A 16,176-nucleotide genomic window follows, 5' to 3' on the forward strand; every position below is an offset into this window, starting at 1 on the left:
TGCTGATCAAAATTATTTATCATTTTTTCTTTAAGTACTCGCTTATTGGTCTCTTAACAAAACAAGAAAAACAACACAAGTTGTACAAATGCATGTTGGCATTGATTACAGGGCACAGATACAAACAAAATCAAGGCAAGCTAAAATAGGAATTGAATGTTTACTATGGAATATTGCGGTTTAGAGTATTCTACAAATACGTTACGTACATAAATATATAAATTAGCTGACATTTTCTAAGGGTTAGTGTTAGTACTTTGCATATTTCATATCAGGTATCCATTGTTTCGTTTCGTTCTTTTACAAAGGCAATAAGGCAATTGTTGCATACAAATTTTGAGTTCCACTCATAAGGTATCCAATTACATCTACAATTTTTTTACGGAAGCACTTTACAAAGTATGGTTTTGGAATGTTGTGTTAAAAACAAAACAAAGTGTTTGAAATTTTTGTGTGTGTGTATAAATACTAACAAAACTAATAGGTGGTTTTAGGAATGTTTACGTTGCATGGGAACTACGGCCCAGATTTAATTAAATTTTTTGCAGCAAATCATCTAAGCCCAAGTGTTTTGGGATTTCAATTTCTTCCAACTTAATGTCGCTGTACTTGAAAACAACTTTGAAGGCATGTATAAATTTCTGATCCATGGTAAATTCGTCATTTTGAATCTGTGAAAGGAAATATTCAATGTTTAGAGTTTTTCTTTTAATGGAAAACAAATCGTAGAGACTTACCATATTACGAGCGTTAAGTTTCTCGGTTAGTTTTTCAAGGAACTTATTTGTAATTTCATTTTCATAGTCATCCAATTTATACGATTTCATTATCTAAAAGTCAATTGTAAATTAATGGTAATTTGAACATTTCAATTTATTTCGATGGACTCTTACCTTTAACACTTGGGCTGTATTCAAATGGGTACTCAGCTCGCAAATACTTTGAACATCATTTTCGCTTTTACGAGATTGCAATAATTGTGAAACTTGTTTTAGGGGAGCCAAAGGAGTTAGGACCTCATTGGGCTTGATGAAAGAAAAAGAAAAAAAAACATTTCCCTGTTATATACATCTGTATTTCTAACAACACCATATAACTTACCATTTTCTTGTCTCTCACCCAGTCCTCAATGTGACCCAGGTTGTATCGAATTATCATCCCAGTTTCCCACATGCAGATATCACCCCTGAGCATCAAACAATTCATTGCCACTGCACATATGAAATACATAATTTGATTAAATATTTGCTCTGAATAGCAACGATCCAGTCCAAAGTGGGTAAATTGTTTGTAGAAATGTTCCAACTGATGAATCAGTTGTTTCCAAGCGGCCATTTTGACATGTTCTGGCGAATTGTTATTCGACTGACTTCTGCCCAGTAAACCGGTCTGTGAGGGCCCGCGCTGTATCTCGTCATTGTCCAGAATTGCCGGAACTATATACGGCTCAAGCAATCCTTCAATTTGTCTTACCAGAGCCTCGTATAGTTTCATTATGATTTCCAAGATGACACGACGATATTCAAACAAATTGAAGTTCTTTAGCTGTTGTTGGTTTTGCTTATCCGTATTAAACTTCACATATTCCTCTACATCGCCGTATTGCTTAAGAAGATTCAGTAAACTGAAATATATGATTTTTAAATCTTCTCTGGCCATTCCAAAAAATATACCACACCATACTTACGTTATTGAGTTGACCAACCACAAAATGCGATACTCGGTCACATGGGCATTGCGATGTACTTTCTTGATTTGTTTTACAAATTTACTGAGTAGAGTTTGTACATCCTCATCCGCATTTATGAGATCCGTATAACTGCAAGATCAAAGTCATATAAAACCTAAAATAATTCCAATTTGTATAACCCTACCGTATACACATGAAAAGAACATAGGCTGGGAAGCCTGGCAAAAGGCCTATGGCCACTCTGGCTGTCATGTCGCTGACCAAACGTTGGAAAATTCTATCAATATCTTCACTGCGGAACTTCATTAGCCCTGGAATTATCACAAGAAACAGTGAACAGTGAGGAATTCAACAGAGAACTATTTTTCAAAATATTTATACCTTGATAATTTTTCGGTTTCTGTTTTCCCACAGCCACATCCGAATTGGTCATGGTAATACTGGAGACGGCATTGGTTATATTCGCCTCTTTGTTGGGAGAGACATGCTCCGAAATACCGTGTTCTTGAAGTCTTAGTGTTAATTTGTCGCTCTTGTGTTTCAAAGCTTCAAACTTCTTGATGAAAGCATTCAATTCTTCCTGTACTTGTGAGTATTGAAGCATGGACTTCTTAAGCTCGTGTTTCAAATAACGATTGGTTTGTTGCAAAACATTGGGATCGCTGGCATCCACCGTCTCGTCCACACCGCCCTGCAATACTTCCTGCAGTTGATTGTTCTCGTCACGCAAGTCTTCTATTTGACGTGTCAGCTCAGCAAAGTGGGCGTTATTCTCCTCTGTCAAGGCCCTCAGTTCCAATTCCAACTGTTTATTTACCATTTTTTGTGCTTGGAAAGCATCCATGAGTTCGTTATCCTGTAGACTATTTGTATCCGAGTTCCTCAACGAAAGGCTATCGTTGCCGAATGATTTCAAAGATTGCGTCTGTTGTTGGAGTACGGATTTTAGCTGAATACACTCTTCCCGTCGCCGTTTCAATTCTTCTTGCAAAGCACTGTGTTGGGCTTCCAGTTCGTGCATCTCAGCTCCATTGCGTATGCTCTGACGAAGTAGCTCGTAATCATGGCGCAATTTTTCATTTTCAACCTCGAGTTCGGACACGCGAAGCGAATCTTCGGTTGGCCTGTGCAAACCAATAGCTTTGTCCAGTTGACTCTTGATCGCCTTGTTGTACTTCTTTTCTTCCTCCAAGAGGTTGCGTAGTTTTATAAGGATCACGGTATTCTCGCTCTTAGGCGTTGAGGTCATATCCATATTGCGTCGGAATGCTTCCGGCGAAGTTCGGCTGACATCGTTCACATTTAGCGAGTGATTGTTCTTTTGATCTAAAAGATACTTGGTGGAGCCATATCCGGTATCATCTTCTGTATGGCTCGATGCATTGCTAATGGATCGTACATGATGCGACACTGGAGGAATATAGTCCCCAACTATGCCGGATTGTTTTTGCAGCAATTGCAGATCTAATTTCAAATGATAGTTTTCATTCTCCAAGATTTCTTTTTCTTTCAGGACTTTGCGATACACTTCGTGGATTTCGTTGTTGTCAATGTCGGTAATCACTCGGTCACGTTGATAGCCCGAATCAGCCAGCTTCAATCGTTCAGTCGTTTCTTCCAACTGCTTACGCAGATCTTCATTCTCCGTGGACAAAATCAGCTTCTGTTTGGTCCACTCCTCTTGATTGCGGGCATTCTCTTCTACCAGCTGCATTTTCTCATCTCTTTCTACTTCCAGTTGTTTGGTTAGAGACGCAATCTTTTCTTCTCTCTCGGCAGCAATGACCCTCAAGTTCTTCAAGTCATGTTCCAAGTTTTTCTTTGTTTCCAATTTAATTTTCAGTACCGATATCTCGCTGTTCTTGTGTTTTAGATGGCTATTTTCTTTATTCAAATCATCGATACGCTGTTGCATGGAAATAATCTTGTTCTCCAAACCCTTGTACAAATTCTGTATGTGGGAAATGGTTTTAGCCTCTGCTTTCAAAGCCTTAAATTGACGTTTCGCCAAAAATCTGCGCACCGCCGACTGGCAAATAATGATTTGCCTTCTGCGCTTGTGGTATGCTCTTCGAGCCAAATATCCCCGGACGAAGCGCTGAATTTGTACGGCACGATAGTGGTCCATGGCTTCTTGGAATCGACGTCGGGCCAGCATTCCTCTGGCATATTGCTGAATCCCACAGATAGATCTGCGCAAGCGCAAATAACGCCGGCGACACAGCCAACCTCGAGCATATTTCGATATAACTATGGCAGCACGGGCTTCACGCACAGCTTGAGCCTTCTTTCTGGCCAAATAGCCCCGTGCATAACGTTGAATTCCTAATGCAGTTCGTTGCAGTCGAAGGTAGCGGCGACGACAAATGAAACGACGTATAACACTTTGAATGGTAATTATGTATTTCTTTCGAAGATTAGCTCTTATCTGTTCCAAATAAGCCACTTGGCCGGCTCTGAAGAATATCTGAGTGTTGCCAAACCGATACTTGTCTTCATCCGTTATCCACTTTTGTACAATATTACGGCACGTCTGTTTGAGATCGTTTTTATTGATCAAGGATCGATGGCATAGCAGCTGATAGCGCATATAGAAGTCCATGTAAGACCAACGGGAGGGAAAACCCGCTGCAGAAATACGCACAGTCTCCAAAACACCACAAGCTCTCAGCTGCTGTACAATTTTGGGGGCATCCCATTTGAAGGCTACCTTGTCGTCGTTGGGCTGTAAAACATTGCATTGTAGTTTTATAATGAAAAAGCAAATGGAAATCATATACTTACTTTTATGCAGCGTACATAATGCGGAGTGGTGGCATGCAAAGTTGCAATAAGTGAGGATAAACTATCACGAAATTGTGAGCCCACAGATCGCCTATGCTGCTTCGATGGAGTAACCTAAAGTGAGAGATCGATTAGAAATTTGGCAAAAAAAAAGGCTTAACCTCTTGTTAGTGACAATCATTGCAATTATTATTACATATTTTAAAACATTTAGGGTGTATTAATTCTTTTCAAAACATGCTGCAGTATTAGATTGTTGTTAGTTAGGAAAAAAAATTTTTCCGAAATATTTGATGTTTCAAGCTGATTTGCCGTAAACCAAGTTATCAGTAAAGCATTGTTTCGTTAGTCATGTCAACACTATGTGCCTAAGAAACTTAGTTATGGTTAAACAACTCCTTGTTGTACATCTAATATCGAGTGTTAAATCAAAAACGAATTTTGTGTTAGTAATTGTGTTTAGATGCACCAAAACCATTCTTGCTCACGCATTTTTGCCAAGGTTTGTGGGAAATGCAGTGCAATTTATGTAATCTACATTGAAGCTATTTTGAATTACCACTAGAGGAAAAAATCAAAAGAAAATCACTAACTCTTCGTCTCGGTTCAGTGGCTACCTCGCCCTATTGTCAATGGGAAAAAGTAAAAATATATATTTGTTTCATTTATTAAATAAGAATCAATTTTGGAAACAAACGAAAAAAAAAATAAAACTCTTCATAAAAATTAAACGTATTCATACCTGTTTTCGAGCTGCACTTATAACAACACGACCGCCCAAGGTATGTGTTTTTGCAGCATCTGCACTCAGAGTATCGATTTCTTCCATTTCCATTAATTGCTTGCACAGAGACATCTTCGATGAACGCAAGACATTAACTAGTTCTTTGGAAACCGTGTCACGATTTTTCTCCAGGAATCCCATGACATCATATTCCACAGTATCGGAGAAATGTTTGACAGAAAAACCTTCAATCAAAAAAAAAAAAAAAAAACAATCGAAATTACAAAAGTAATTGCTACTCTAAACGAGGCAAACTTACTTGTATTTCCAAATCGGGGCTTTTCAAAATGTGAATATTTTGCACATTTTTCCACTAATTTCCTAGCCCAACTTTCATCCGATCCCTTGGGCATCTACATGTATGGTCATATGATACATAAATGTTATCCTTTGATATTGCCTTATTCACTTACCCTGCATTCTTCATCCAAAAGATCCAATACGCCCAACTTGGATTCGATCAAATCAATACATGGTTGATTGTCATAGAAATCTATCATGGTCCAACTTATACCCTCTTTCAAGTACTCTTCTTGTTCCAATTTGAAAACATGTTGATTGAATTGTTGTTGCAACTTCTCATTTGCGTAGTTGATGCAGAATTGTTCGAAGGAGTTGATCTCGAATGTCTCAAACCCATATATATCCAATACACCAATGAAGCAAGATTGTTTGCGGTCATTGTTTAAGCCTTTATTTATGACACTGACAATATATTGAAACAGTCGGGCGTATATGTGCTTGGCAAGGGCATCTCTGGCCGCCTCCGCTGTGGCAATATTAATTGGTATTAGTACTAGTTCGTTAACCGATTCAATTTGACGAGTTTTTAGCCATTTTCTCAATTCATCAGAGTTAATTTTCAATAATTCTCCAAGTACACGTAAATGTAAGTCATCATGCTGTAAGAATTTGCCATTAAATATACATCATAGAACCCTGAACGCCAACTTCCAATAACTTACGTATATTTCGCAGCCGTCGGGATCAATTTCCTCGGAATTCTTTTTTAATTTATGGCTAAACTTAACATTTCCCAAGTGCAAAATTGCTGCCAGAATATTCAAAATATCTGAAATCTAAAAAGAAAAAAGATAATTATAATATGTTTTTCCGGCCTTTAAGTTTAAGCTGGAAACGTGCTGATTTTATTTCAAAGAAATTTAACAAAATAAACGATCAATTGGATACTAACCTGTCTGGCGTCAAATCCCAAAATGTCCATAGCTTGTATAGTTTCTTTAAATTGATCCTTGTCAGAAACTTTATCAATATCAGGAGATTGACCCATGTTAAGGTATTTAAATTTATCCTGGTGATCTGAATTAACAAAAACGGAAATCATCGTAGCAATGTAATCGGCTAGCGATTTCTACTACTTACCCAAGATTAGCTCGGGATGATCGTTCCTAGCCGAACACAATTGATAAAAAATATGGTAATTACGCTCTCCCATGGCCTGAAAGACCACTCTCGACTTTTCCAAAAGATATGTATGCATTGTGGCGCCAGTTAAATGCATTACACCCATGTTATTCTTAAATAATAATTTTGTGAATTTTCCAAAACGAGAACTGTTGTCATTCCGTGTGGTCTTTGCGTTGCCGAAAGCCTCCATTATCGGCGAAGACGCCAACACCTTGCGTTCAACCTGAGTCTCCGACTCAGAACCGCCAACTGCAGCAAAATAACGCATAGCATATTTAGCCGACACTGTCTTACCGGCTCCAGATTCACCACTCACAATAATACTTAAATTGCATTTCTCCCTTTCTAGCCGGGTATAAGCCTCCTCGGATAATGCAAATATGTGTGGCTCCAACTCGCCCATGGAACGGCCGCGGTATGCTCTGATAATGTTTGATCCATACAGCGGCAGTTCTGCGTACGGGTTTATGGCCACTAAAATAATACCGCAATAGGTGTATATGATCTGTCGTTCACAAAACCGTACGCGAAGGTTGTGTAACACCCCTGGCTCATGGAGATACGACAGCGACGTCAAATCATTTTGTCCAATAAGAATTGCAGGATTTCGCAGTGGTGGCAAATCGCTGCCATCCTGCTTCACAGGTACATCAAGAAGTTTTCCGTTTTCGAGTTGTACTTTAAGGCTGGTTTTGCCTTTCTGATAATTTTCCTCCAATACTGCACTTTCCCATACTGTGTCCGAGTTTGGTAACCAAACTTTACATCCCTGAAATGGCAATGTAAACAAAAGAATGGTTAGTCATTGACAAAAACTTGACAAAATCATAGAAAAATATTGAAGGGAATGCGTCACCACTGATAAAGAGAACATTATTAAATATACTTTCAAATGGAAGACGGCAAACAATTACTACTACTACGTAGCTATGTCATCTTCAAAGGTTGCCAACAAACGCGCGCGCACACACACACCCAGGAACACGAACAAATCGAAATATAATCTATCAATAAGCATAGATCAGTGCTCATATTTCCAAGCTACCTTCACTGGGGTATGGGGTAACTGTTATTGTGGCGTGAATGGGATGAGATGTAAACCTATGGACATAGCTACAATTTATGTTGATGACAGTAACAATATTGATTTCAACTTGTTAGGCATTTCTAAAAATAATGGTAAATACGTTAGTACGGCGTGATTTTCGAAGTCATAATCAATCAATAGTCAGCCAGCACTAGCAGTTTCGTACCAATGTGAATGTGTGGCAAATTCTGTTTGTTTTCATTACCAACAACAACAGCCTTCCCAACAATAACAACAAACACTTAGCCGAATGCATTAAAGATAACAACAACGATACGATAATACTACGATGAAGATGAATCCATATAAATACCTTTGCATAAAGTTCTTCACTTGACATTATTTCCGAAAAGATTTTTGGAAACTGAGCTAATATCCCAACGCAACTTCTCCGGCATCAGTTGATTTTCCAAACAAACTATCCAAAACCATGAAAATGTGTGTTTGTTTGCCTTTTTGCTGTTACATTCTAAACTTTACACAATTTACTGTTACAACTGTTACATGTATTTTTTTCCTCAAATGTTGTTTGTAATCGCCGATTGGAGTTTATTGTACTACAAGGACTGTTAACACAATTTTTGATCGAAAATTCACAGAGATAATCACTCCGTTAACGGGAAATTTAACAGCAAAAAAAACGAAAATTTAGCTTTAAACTTTATGCGAGACAAGTTTCAATGAAAAATCTGACAGCCGTCTTCAACGTCAGCTACCGCTAAGATGCCAGACTGCTTAAGGTTGAGGTGTGGCCACATAGATTAAAAAATGTAGGTAGCCACATCAACTCATAGTATTGACAAAAACCGTATTTTTACCCGGTGGCTTACAACCAACATCAAAGGTGAAAATACATAAAACGCTTATTGGAATGGCTTAAGTTATTGGCTGGCTTCTTCGTAGATGAAAAAATTGTTTTATGTTGAATTAGTTCAATTCTGGCCATACGCTCCTTTATTATTTCCGAAGAAGTCAGCCGATGACTTAAGCCAGTTCAGAAAGCGTTTTATGTACTCTCAAGCTCAAATTTCTGACAAGCAATAGCTTTTCTACATGCAAAAATTTTCTTCGGATTTATTTGTTTAGTTCGGATTTACTGAACAAAATGTAAGTACGTTTACATACACATTTTACATTTATATCTGGGTAATCACGACATTAACACAAGACAAATTTTCTTGAATCATAGTTGTATTTTACTACCACATTTACACTTGCATTTTTTATTTATGAATGACTTTTTACCGCAAACTTAGTTTTATATATTCTTACACAACAAACAAACAACACTGTGATTCATGGCTCAACCAGAAAGGTTGCTCAACTTCTAGAAACTTTAAAAAATGCAACTCTATACTAGAAACTTATAGTTTCAAATAGACTTTTAAATATGCAACAATTAGTTTTGTTCATTTTACATGTTTAGCAAAATTCTTATATTGGGGAAAAACGTAAATCAAGAATGGATTGTTGGGTTTATTTAACAAAATTGTATTAAAAAAATAGTAGGACAATACATGGCTGAATAATTTTAATAATTTTGCCATGGGAAATTATAGCTTTATTCCAAAATTGTACATTCTTTTGCCCATTAACGTCGAAAATATGTTTTTTTGGAGCTGAATTTGTAATAATTAATTGTAATTTTTTATTCAAAAGAAATAAATATTGTATTTAGGATGTAGCTTTGTTCTACCTTGTGGAATTGTGCATGCAGTGATCGAAAAAGTGCATATGTACTTTACTCATATATTTTACAACTGAAATGTGGTCCATGTATAACACGATGAGTGCCTTTGAACTTTGTGTGCGTGTGTGATTGAAAAAATCAAAATTGGTGTTTAACTAATCCATGTCATTAAAATATTGCAGTGTAAACATAGCCTGTGTTAGATTGTTGTCGCCGTCAAATTGTGTTGTCCATTCAATACAACTCTGTGTATTACACTTTTTCGCGCCAATTCCAGGGCTTGTTTGTGAGTTTGTGAATTTTGTATTTGCATGCTTGCATGCAGTTCATTGTTTTGTTGACTTTTGTGGAATAAACATTGGTGTAATTGTTTTTCGTTGCGCAAAATAAATTTAAGAATTCGTTAACATGTCCAGTCCAGCTAGAACACCGAATAGCGCCATAACATCCAAGGGACAGAAAACCCCTACGCGCTGTAAGTTCCATACAAATGTTTCAAGGCATTTTTACAATTATTTCTATTACAGCTATAAATGCTCCTGATGCAGAAACTCCTATGCGGATGGGACCAAGACATGGCCAGGCATCCGACAATATCAGTTTGCCACCAACATCACCGGGTAATATTAGTTTGCCCGCCACAAGCCCTGCCCGAGGATTGGGAGCGAATATGAGTGAAATTGATTTATCATCTCCATTGAATTATGGTACACCAAGTTCAATGGGCTCGATACGAACGCCACGCTCAGGAATTCGTGGTACTCCTCTAAGAGCACGTCCTGATATACGAACTGATAAAAAGATGCGCCAAGTGGCCATCGGTGGAACGGGGGTAAGTGATGGCCACATCTTGGTTTTCTGAACTCATTTAAATTCTTTCTGTTTATAGCTGGAACCCATTCCCGAACGTCAGTCGGAAACTACTGATCCAGCATCAGAGGTGTCTTCGGCTCCTCAAATGGTAGTGTGGGGCACCAACGTTGTTGTAAGTCATTGCAAGACCAAATTCAAGCAATTCTTGCTACGCTACATCGATCCATTAGCCGAACAAGATGAAATATCGGAGAACACTGACGTTAACCAACCTTTGTATTTGCAAAAATTGGAAGAGATCCATACTTTGGAAGAACCATACTTAAATCTCAACTGTGCCCATTTGAAGACATTCGACGAGGCATTATATCGCCAGCTCATATGTTATCCTCAGGAAGTTATTCCCAGCTTTGATATGGCAGTTAACGAAATGTTTTTCGAACGCTATCCAGCTGCTATACTTGAGCATCAGATACAAGTTAGGCCTTTCAACGCTGACAAGACTCGCAACATGCGCTCTTTGAACCCTGAAGATATGGATCAGCTCATTAGTATCAGCGGTATGGTCATCAGAACATCGAATGTAATCCCCGAGATGAGGGAAGCGTTCTTTAAGTGTATTATTTGCGACTTTGTAACAACAGTAGAAGTTGATCGTGGTCGCATTGCCCAACCCACATTGTGTACAAACTGTAATACAAATCATTGCTTCCGCTTGGTACATAATCGTTCCGAATTCACTGATAAACAATTAATCAAGCTTCAGGAGTCCCCAGACGACATGGCTGCGGGCCAGACACCTCATAATGTGTTGCTTTATGCACACAATGACTTGGTCGATAAGGTGCAGCCTGGCGATCGTATAACCGTCACAGGTATTTATCGGGCTACTCCTATGAAAAACACAAGAACTGGATCGTCCGTAAAGAGTGTTTATAAGACACATATTGATGTTGTTCACTTCCGAAAAGTTGATAATAAAAGATTGTACGAGGAGGAAGAAGGGTAAGGAATAAAATGACTTGTGTAATTTTTAAATGGAATTTGTTAAAAATGTTAACGCATTGAATTGTAGAAAAGATCACATATTTCCCCCTGAAAGAGTTGAACTGCTGCATGCATTGTCACAAAAGCCCGATATTTATGATAGATTGTCTCGCGCAATTGCTCCTTCTATTTATGAAAATGATGACATCAAGAAGGGCATACTTTTGCAATTATTTGGTGGCACAAAAAAGAAGCATTCCACCATGGGAAGGCAAAACTTTAGATCAGAAATCCATTTGCTGCTGTGTGGTGATCCGGGTACATCCAAGTCACAATTATTGCAATATGTCTTCAATTTGGTGCCCCGTTCTCAGTACACATCTGGCCGAGGTTCATCTGCCGTAGGCTTAACTGCATATGTAACAAAAGATCCTGAAACCAGGCAACTAGTACTGCAAACGTAAGTAAAAGCTGGTTATTAACTAAACTTGTATTTTTGGAATAAATATCTAATCATTTCTGTACCTTGTATTAGTGGTGCCTTGGTTCTCGCAGATAATGGAGTATGCTGCATTGATGAATTTGATAAGATGAACGACGCTACCCGCAGCGTATTGCATGAAGTCATGGAACAACAAACTTTAAGTATTGCCAAAGCGGGCATTATCTGTCAATTGAATGCTCGAACATCTATATTGGCTGCAGCTAATCCAGCCGAATCCCAGTGGAATAAAAAGAAAAACATTATTGACAATGTTCATTTGCCACACACATTGCTTTCGCGTTTTGACCTAATCTTTTTGGTGTTAGATCCTCAAGATGAAGTTTTTGATAGGCGTTTGGCTGGACATTTGGTTTCGCTGTACTATGTTACCCGCCATGAGGAGGAGGACACGATGTTTGTAAGTTCACCATTTCACTTCGTTTTATTTCGATCGATCTAATAACATTTTACTTGGTATAGGATATGAGTGTTTTAAGGGACTATATAGCATATGCCAGAGAACACATTTCACCCACTTTATCGGAAGAAGCTCAACAACGTCTTATACAGGCCTACGTTGATATGCGCAAAGTTGGAGCTGGTCGTGGTCAGATTTCTGCATACCCGAGACAGCTTGAAAGTTTAATTCGACTTTCCGAAGCACATGCTAAAGTACGTTTAAGTCAACAAGTTACGGTACAAGACGTTGAAGAAGCTTGGCGTCTACATCGTGAAGCATTGAAACAGTCAGCCACTGATCCTTTATCAGGAAAAATAGATGTGGGCATTCTAACCACTGGCCTGTCCACTGCGGCCCGTAAGAAACGTGCTGATTTGGTGGCGTCAATAAAAGAGAATCTTCAGAAGAAGGGCAAAATACCAACAGTACCATATCAGAAACTATTTAAGGAAATCAAAGAATCTTCACAAATTGTAAGATGTTTTTTGTTGTTTTTTTTTTTTTGGTGATCAGTTCTAATTTAAATAAATTTGTCTTTCAGCTTATCACACGAGAGCAATTTGAGGATGCCCTTAAGGAAATACAAGACGAAGGCGTCATTGTGGTCATGGGCAAAAATACCATTCGTATATGTTAAGTTTTCTGGAAACCATTGTTTTTTATATTTTTCTACCATATTAATCGTTAACTTCAATAAATTTTTTAAAACCTTCTCTACATGTTGTATACATGTGTATTTAATTGTTATTTATCTCTGTGTCTCTGCCATGATGAAGTTCGTCTTAAATTTATGGTTATTTCGTTTTATAAACAAGTTTATTTGAGTCCACATATTTAAATTGCATAGTCAATGTACCAATATAGCAAGAGCGCTACTCGTCTTTTCTTACAATCCGTCTTTCCCTGTAAAATATTTTATATTCTTGCACATTGCCAAATATGGCTAGTAGGAGCCAATAATTCTGCAAGTATTTACTTGGCTAACCGATATGGGGAACGATTTAAGGGAACACAGCTGCTGTCTATGTATTCGTTTACTGTCGCCGTTAAAAATAATTTAGTCGGCATCAATCTCCAAGACTAATTGCACGCATGCGCAGTGTATACATATTTTATGAATTTTGTTTATAATGCGCAGATATCAACCGGAGTATGTATCGTCCCCAACGGCAGAACCAGACTCCGATAGCAATTCCGAGGATGAATCTTATAGTAATTCATACAGTGATAGCGAATTCGCCAACTGGGAACAATACGTGTGTGAAGATGGATCATTGTTTTATGTCGAATACATACCGATAGATATGTTTAAGACTACAACTGCAACAGTCGGTGCAACAGGTGATGGCAAGGTAGAATTCCAGAGGGATCTACCCTCAAGGAGTGGCAAAAAGACCAGTCGAAGGCCAAATAAAGAAGACGATCAGACGACGTCTACGAAAGGAGCAAATGGCCAGATATTATTTAACAACATCAATACCAGCGACGACAACTGCAAAATCCTGGAACTAGTTATAACAGCTGCAGATCGATACCGTTTTGGTCGTCGCTCAACGGCAGTGGAGTCCATATTGGGGTTCAGCGTAGTACCCTTCGTTGATAAACCGGAATGTCTAATGGTAGATGCCTTTATTCATGATATGCCGGAATTCTTCCAGCAGGGCAAACACATTCCCATAGGTAGGGGAGATTGGTTCAAATCCTTGGATAACATTGAAATTCGAGCCAGCAATATTGATGACTTGTTGTTGCAGTTTGACGAACCGACAAACGTTTGCCTTAAGTTCCAGGGCCAAAAAACCGCGCCTTCCGCTGTGGATCAAACAAAGGGTGCAGAGAATAGCGGGCAACAATTCTCCAAGATAGAAAATTACTCACAATTCGCCCAACAATTTGAACAACTGCTAAAATCTGTTGAAAATACACCAACAATGCCATTTGGATTGTTAATTTTACCACCGGAATGCTACCAAAATGACGAACATAAAAAATCGCTTTATTATTATCCGGAAGACCCCGACAATTTTCTCTACAAGGGTCGTGGAAGCTTCCTTACGCTCAGCACGGTCCTTACAGAAGAGTTGAAGACTAAACCGCTTGCGTCCGAATTGTCCTTCAACGACGAGGATTATATTGTGTTTTATCGCAAGATGAATGGCTTCCTTGTGTTGTTTTCTTATCTGGCCTCAATGGTAACACTACCGGAAGGTAATCTACGCGCCGACGAACTTCTGACCTATATTTCTTTTATGCAACCAAAAATGAGCTTGGACAGTTTTAAAGATGCCTCATTTCTGCAATTTATGAACAATTTCTGCAACATCCAACGCACACGTTTGTTGTGTCAAAAAGACCGGCAGCGAGGTGAATTCCCCTTGGAGGAAGCTTTAAAAGAGTCACGGCATCTACCGCTACCAAAAGAGGCACAACTGCGCGTTTTCGATGCCCTCAGCGAAATGGAAGCCATGGACTACCGCAACTGGAATGATGAACCTCTCAATACACACCGAGAATTCTTTATTTACGGAAGCGCACTCTACTATGACAGTTTTATGCTAACTTCACAAATGCCCTTGGAAATGCGACTCTATATGGAGACATATCTTCGTTGCCGTGGTGTTTTGGAATTCGTAACCAAACATGGCACAAAGGAGCTATATATTTGGGAAGAGGTGATGCTTCCGGATATGAGCGATAGACACTTTTTGGCAGTTTGTGGCAGAGGTCATTTGATTTTAACCGTTATTTTAAAGCTATTTTGTCCTCCCGATTTTGATGCCAACTCTAAAGTGCTCCCATCTCTTTTCTATATTGAAGAGATCCAGGAAACACTAGACCATTTACTGCAGTGTGGAATCGAGTCGCTCGCTATGTTCTGGGCAGTTTCAAACAAGCGCCCTGAAATAAATAACTGTTTTGTTGATGGCAAAATAATGGAGTCAGGCAAAGAGGGAAAGAGAAGCGATTTAACATTAATGCGGACCAAATCAGCGTCCACATCAGCCAGTGTAAGTCACATGCAACGCAGCGTGCACTATGAAGAAGATACGCAGCTGTGTTCATCGTTGGGCGGCTCTTCGGTGCACAGTCTGACACCAAGTGAAGATGACTCCAGCAAGAAACGTCTCATATCGAATGCAGACGACAGCGACAGTGGATCTGATTGGGAAAATTTCATGGAAGAAAATATTCTGCGTGGTGCTATCGACGCAGAACTTCAATCCCAAGTCACCGAGTCTTTGTGGAAGGAAATAAGTAATGTCGTGCCCATAAATATTTCTTCGGGTTGCATCAACAACATTTACTATTACATTTATGTGGACGTTACCAACTGCACATCATTTTCTCCATTGAAATCGGCCAAGGATGCGGCCCCCTTTGCCCGGGAAATGCATTTGGCATTTCACATGATACGCAAAGTCCTGCAGCCGACGAGGCACAGACGAGATTTACAAAGGAATCAAAATGTTCGAGATGCCATTATCCCGGTCAAAGAACACGGCATGACAATGGAAGTGGTTGACAAAAATTCATTGGAGAAGTATAAGTTTGCGGTAATAGGTCGTTTGTTTTTGTCACCGCCAAGAGAGGTTTACATTTGCCACAGACCCGATATGCCCGCAAATATGGTGGAGTTGGCATTCAGATTGTCTTTCTTTTCATCGGGTTGATTTAGTATTCTTTTTTTCCACTAATTTTATACAAATGTGCAAGAATTTTATATCAAAGTAAATGTAATAAATAAATGGAAAATCAAAAAAAAAAAAAAAAAAAAAAAAAAAAAAACATTGAAAGATTGTTCAAAATTGCTTTGTCCCAAGATCTGTTAGTTTTGAATTTATTTCAATATATAAAGGAAAAATCGGTTCAAGTAGTAACAACTTTGTGAGAATAAAATTGATGGTAGAAAAAACTGGGGTTTAACTCTAATTCTCGACATTTAGCCATTTTTATTGAAATTTTCAATTT

At 38.6% G+C, this 16,176-nt stretch overlaps 3 protein-coding genes across 6 annotated transcripts; 2 read left to right on the forward strand and 1 right to left on the reverse strand.

Annotated features, from left to right (window-relative positions):
- Positions 1 to 270: 270 nt before the first annotated feature.
- On the reverse strand, positions 271 to 8,491 carry LOC101894659 (unconventional myosin-Va). Of its 4 annotated transcripts, XM_005184277.4 has the most exons (16): positions 8,087 to 8,490; positions 6,642 to 7,455; positions 6,454 to 6,578; positions 6,224 to 6,337; positions 5,672 to 6,160; positions 5,518 to 5,611; positions 5,217 to 5,443; positions 5,068 to 5,097; positions 4,475 to 4,588; positions 2,072 to 4,415; positions 1,875 to 2,001; positions 1,688 to 1,819; positions 1,102 to 1,624; positions 894 to 1,025; positions 738 to 830; positions 271 to 671 (listed from the first exon to the last, which is right to left on the reverse strand). In XM_005184277.4, the coding sequence occupies exons 1-16, from the start codon at positions 8,111 to 8,113 to the stop codon at positions 534 to 536; spliced, it is 5,523 nt and encodes a 1,840-aa protein (XP_005184334.1). In that variant the 5' UTR covers positions 8,114 to 8,490; the 3' UTR covers positions 271 to 533. The 4 variants fall into 4 exon arrangements, with proteins under 4 accessions (XP_005184334.1, XP_058987139.1, XP_005184335.1 ...); XM_059131156.1 differs by having other exon boundaries at positions 271 to 830; positions 8,087 to 8,491; XM_005184278.4 differs by lacking the exon at positions 5,068 to 5,097.
- A 1,255-nt stretch (positions 8,492 to 9,746) lies between these two features.
- LOC101894499 (DNA replication licensing factor MCM4) lies at positions 9,747 to 12,924 on the forward strand. Its single transcript, XM_005184276.4, has 7 exons — positions 9,747 to 9,938; positions 9,991 to 10,295; positions 10,353 to 11,281; positions 11,352 to 11,723; positions 11,799 to 12,165; positions 12,228 to 12,680; positions 12,749 to 12,924. Exons 1-7 carry the CDS (start codon positions 9,872 to 9,874, stop codon positions 12,842 to 12,844), a joined length of 2,589 nt encoding a protein of 862 aa, XP_005184333.1. The 5' UTR covers positions 9,747 to 9,871; the 3' UTR covers positions 12,845 to 12,924.
- Positions 12,925 to 13,254: 330 nt separating this feature from the next.
- On the forward strand, positions 13,255 to 15,945 carry LOC101896764 (protein inturned). Its single transcript, XM_005184288.4, has one exon. It carries the CDS (start codon positions 13,338 to 13,340, stop codon positions 15,876 to 15,878), a length of 2,541 nt encoding a protein of 846 aa, XP_005184345.1. The 5' UTR covers positions 13,255 to 13,337; the 3' UTR covers positions 15,879 to 15,945.
- Positions 15,946 to 16,176: the final 231 nt, after the last annotated feature.

This window comes from Musca domestica, unplaced genomic scaffold (genome assembly GCF_030504385.1).
Source record: "Musca domestica strain aabys unplaced genomic scaffold, Musca_domestica.polishedcontigs.V.1.1 8, whole genome shotgun sequence".
Taxonomy (NCBI): domain Eukaryota; kingdom Metazoa; phylum Arthropoda; class Insecta; order Diptera; family Muscidae; genus Musca; species Musca domestica.

Bases quoted from the DNA above. Each gene is read 5' to 3' on its own strand.
- LOC101894499 (XM_005184276.4), top strand. From the start codon at position 9,872: ATGTCCAGTCCAGCTAGAACACCGAATAGCGCCATAACATCCAAGGGA. The intron at 9,939-9,990 runs GTAAGTTCCATA...TTTCTATTACAG, and splicing joins ACAGAAAACCCCTACGCGCT to CTATAAATGCTCCTGATGCA. The intron at 11,282-11,351 runs GTAAGGAATAAA...ATTGAATTGTAG, and splicing joins TTGTACGAGGAGGAAGAAGG to AAAAGATCACATATTTCCCC.
- LOC101894659 (XM_059131156.1), bottom strand. From the start codon at position 8,113: ATGTCAAGTGAAGAACTTTATGCAAAG. The intron at 5,612-5,671 runs GTAAGTGAATAA...CCATACATGTAG, and splicing joins TTTTGGATGAAGAATGCAGG to ATGCCCAAGGGATCGGATGA. The intron at 4,589-5,067 runs GTTAGTGATTTT...CTCTCACTTTAG, and splicing joins CCACTGAACCGAGACGAAGA to GTTACTCCATCGAAGCAGCA.
- LOC101896764 (XM_005184288.4), top strand. From the start codon at position 13,338: ATGCGCAGATATCAACCGGAGTATGTATCGTCCCCAACGGCAGAACCA.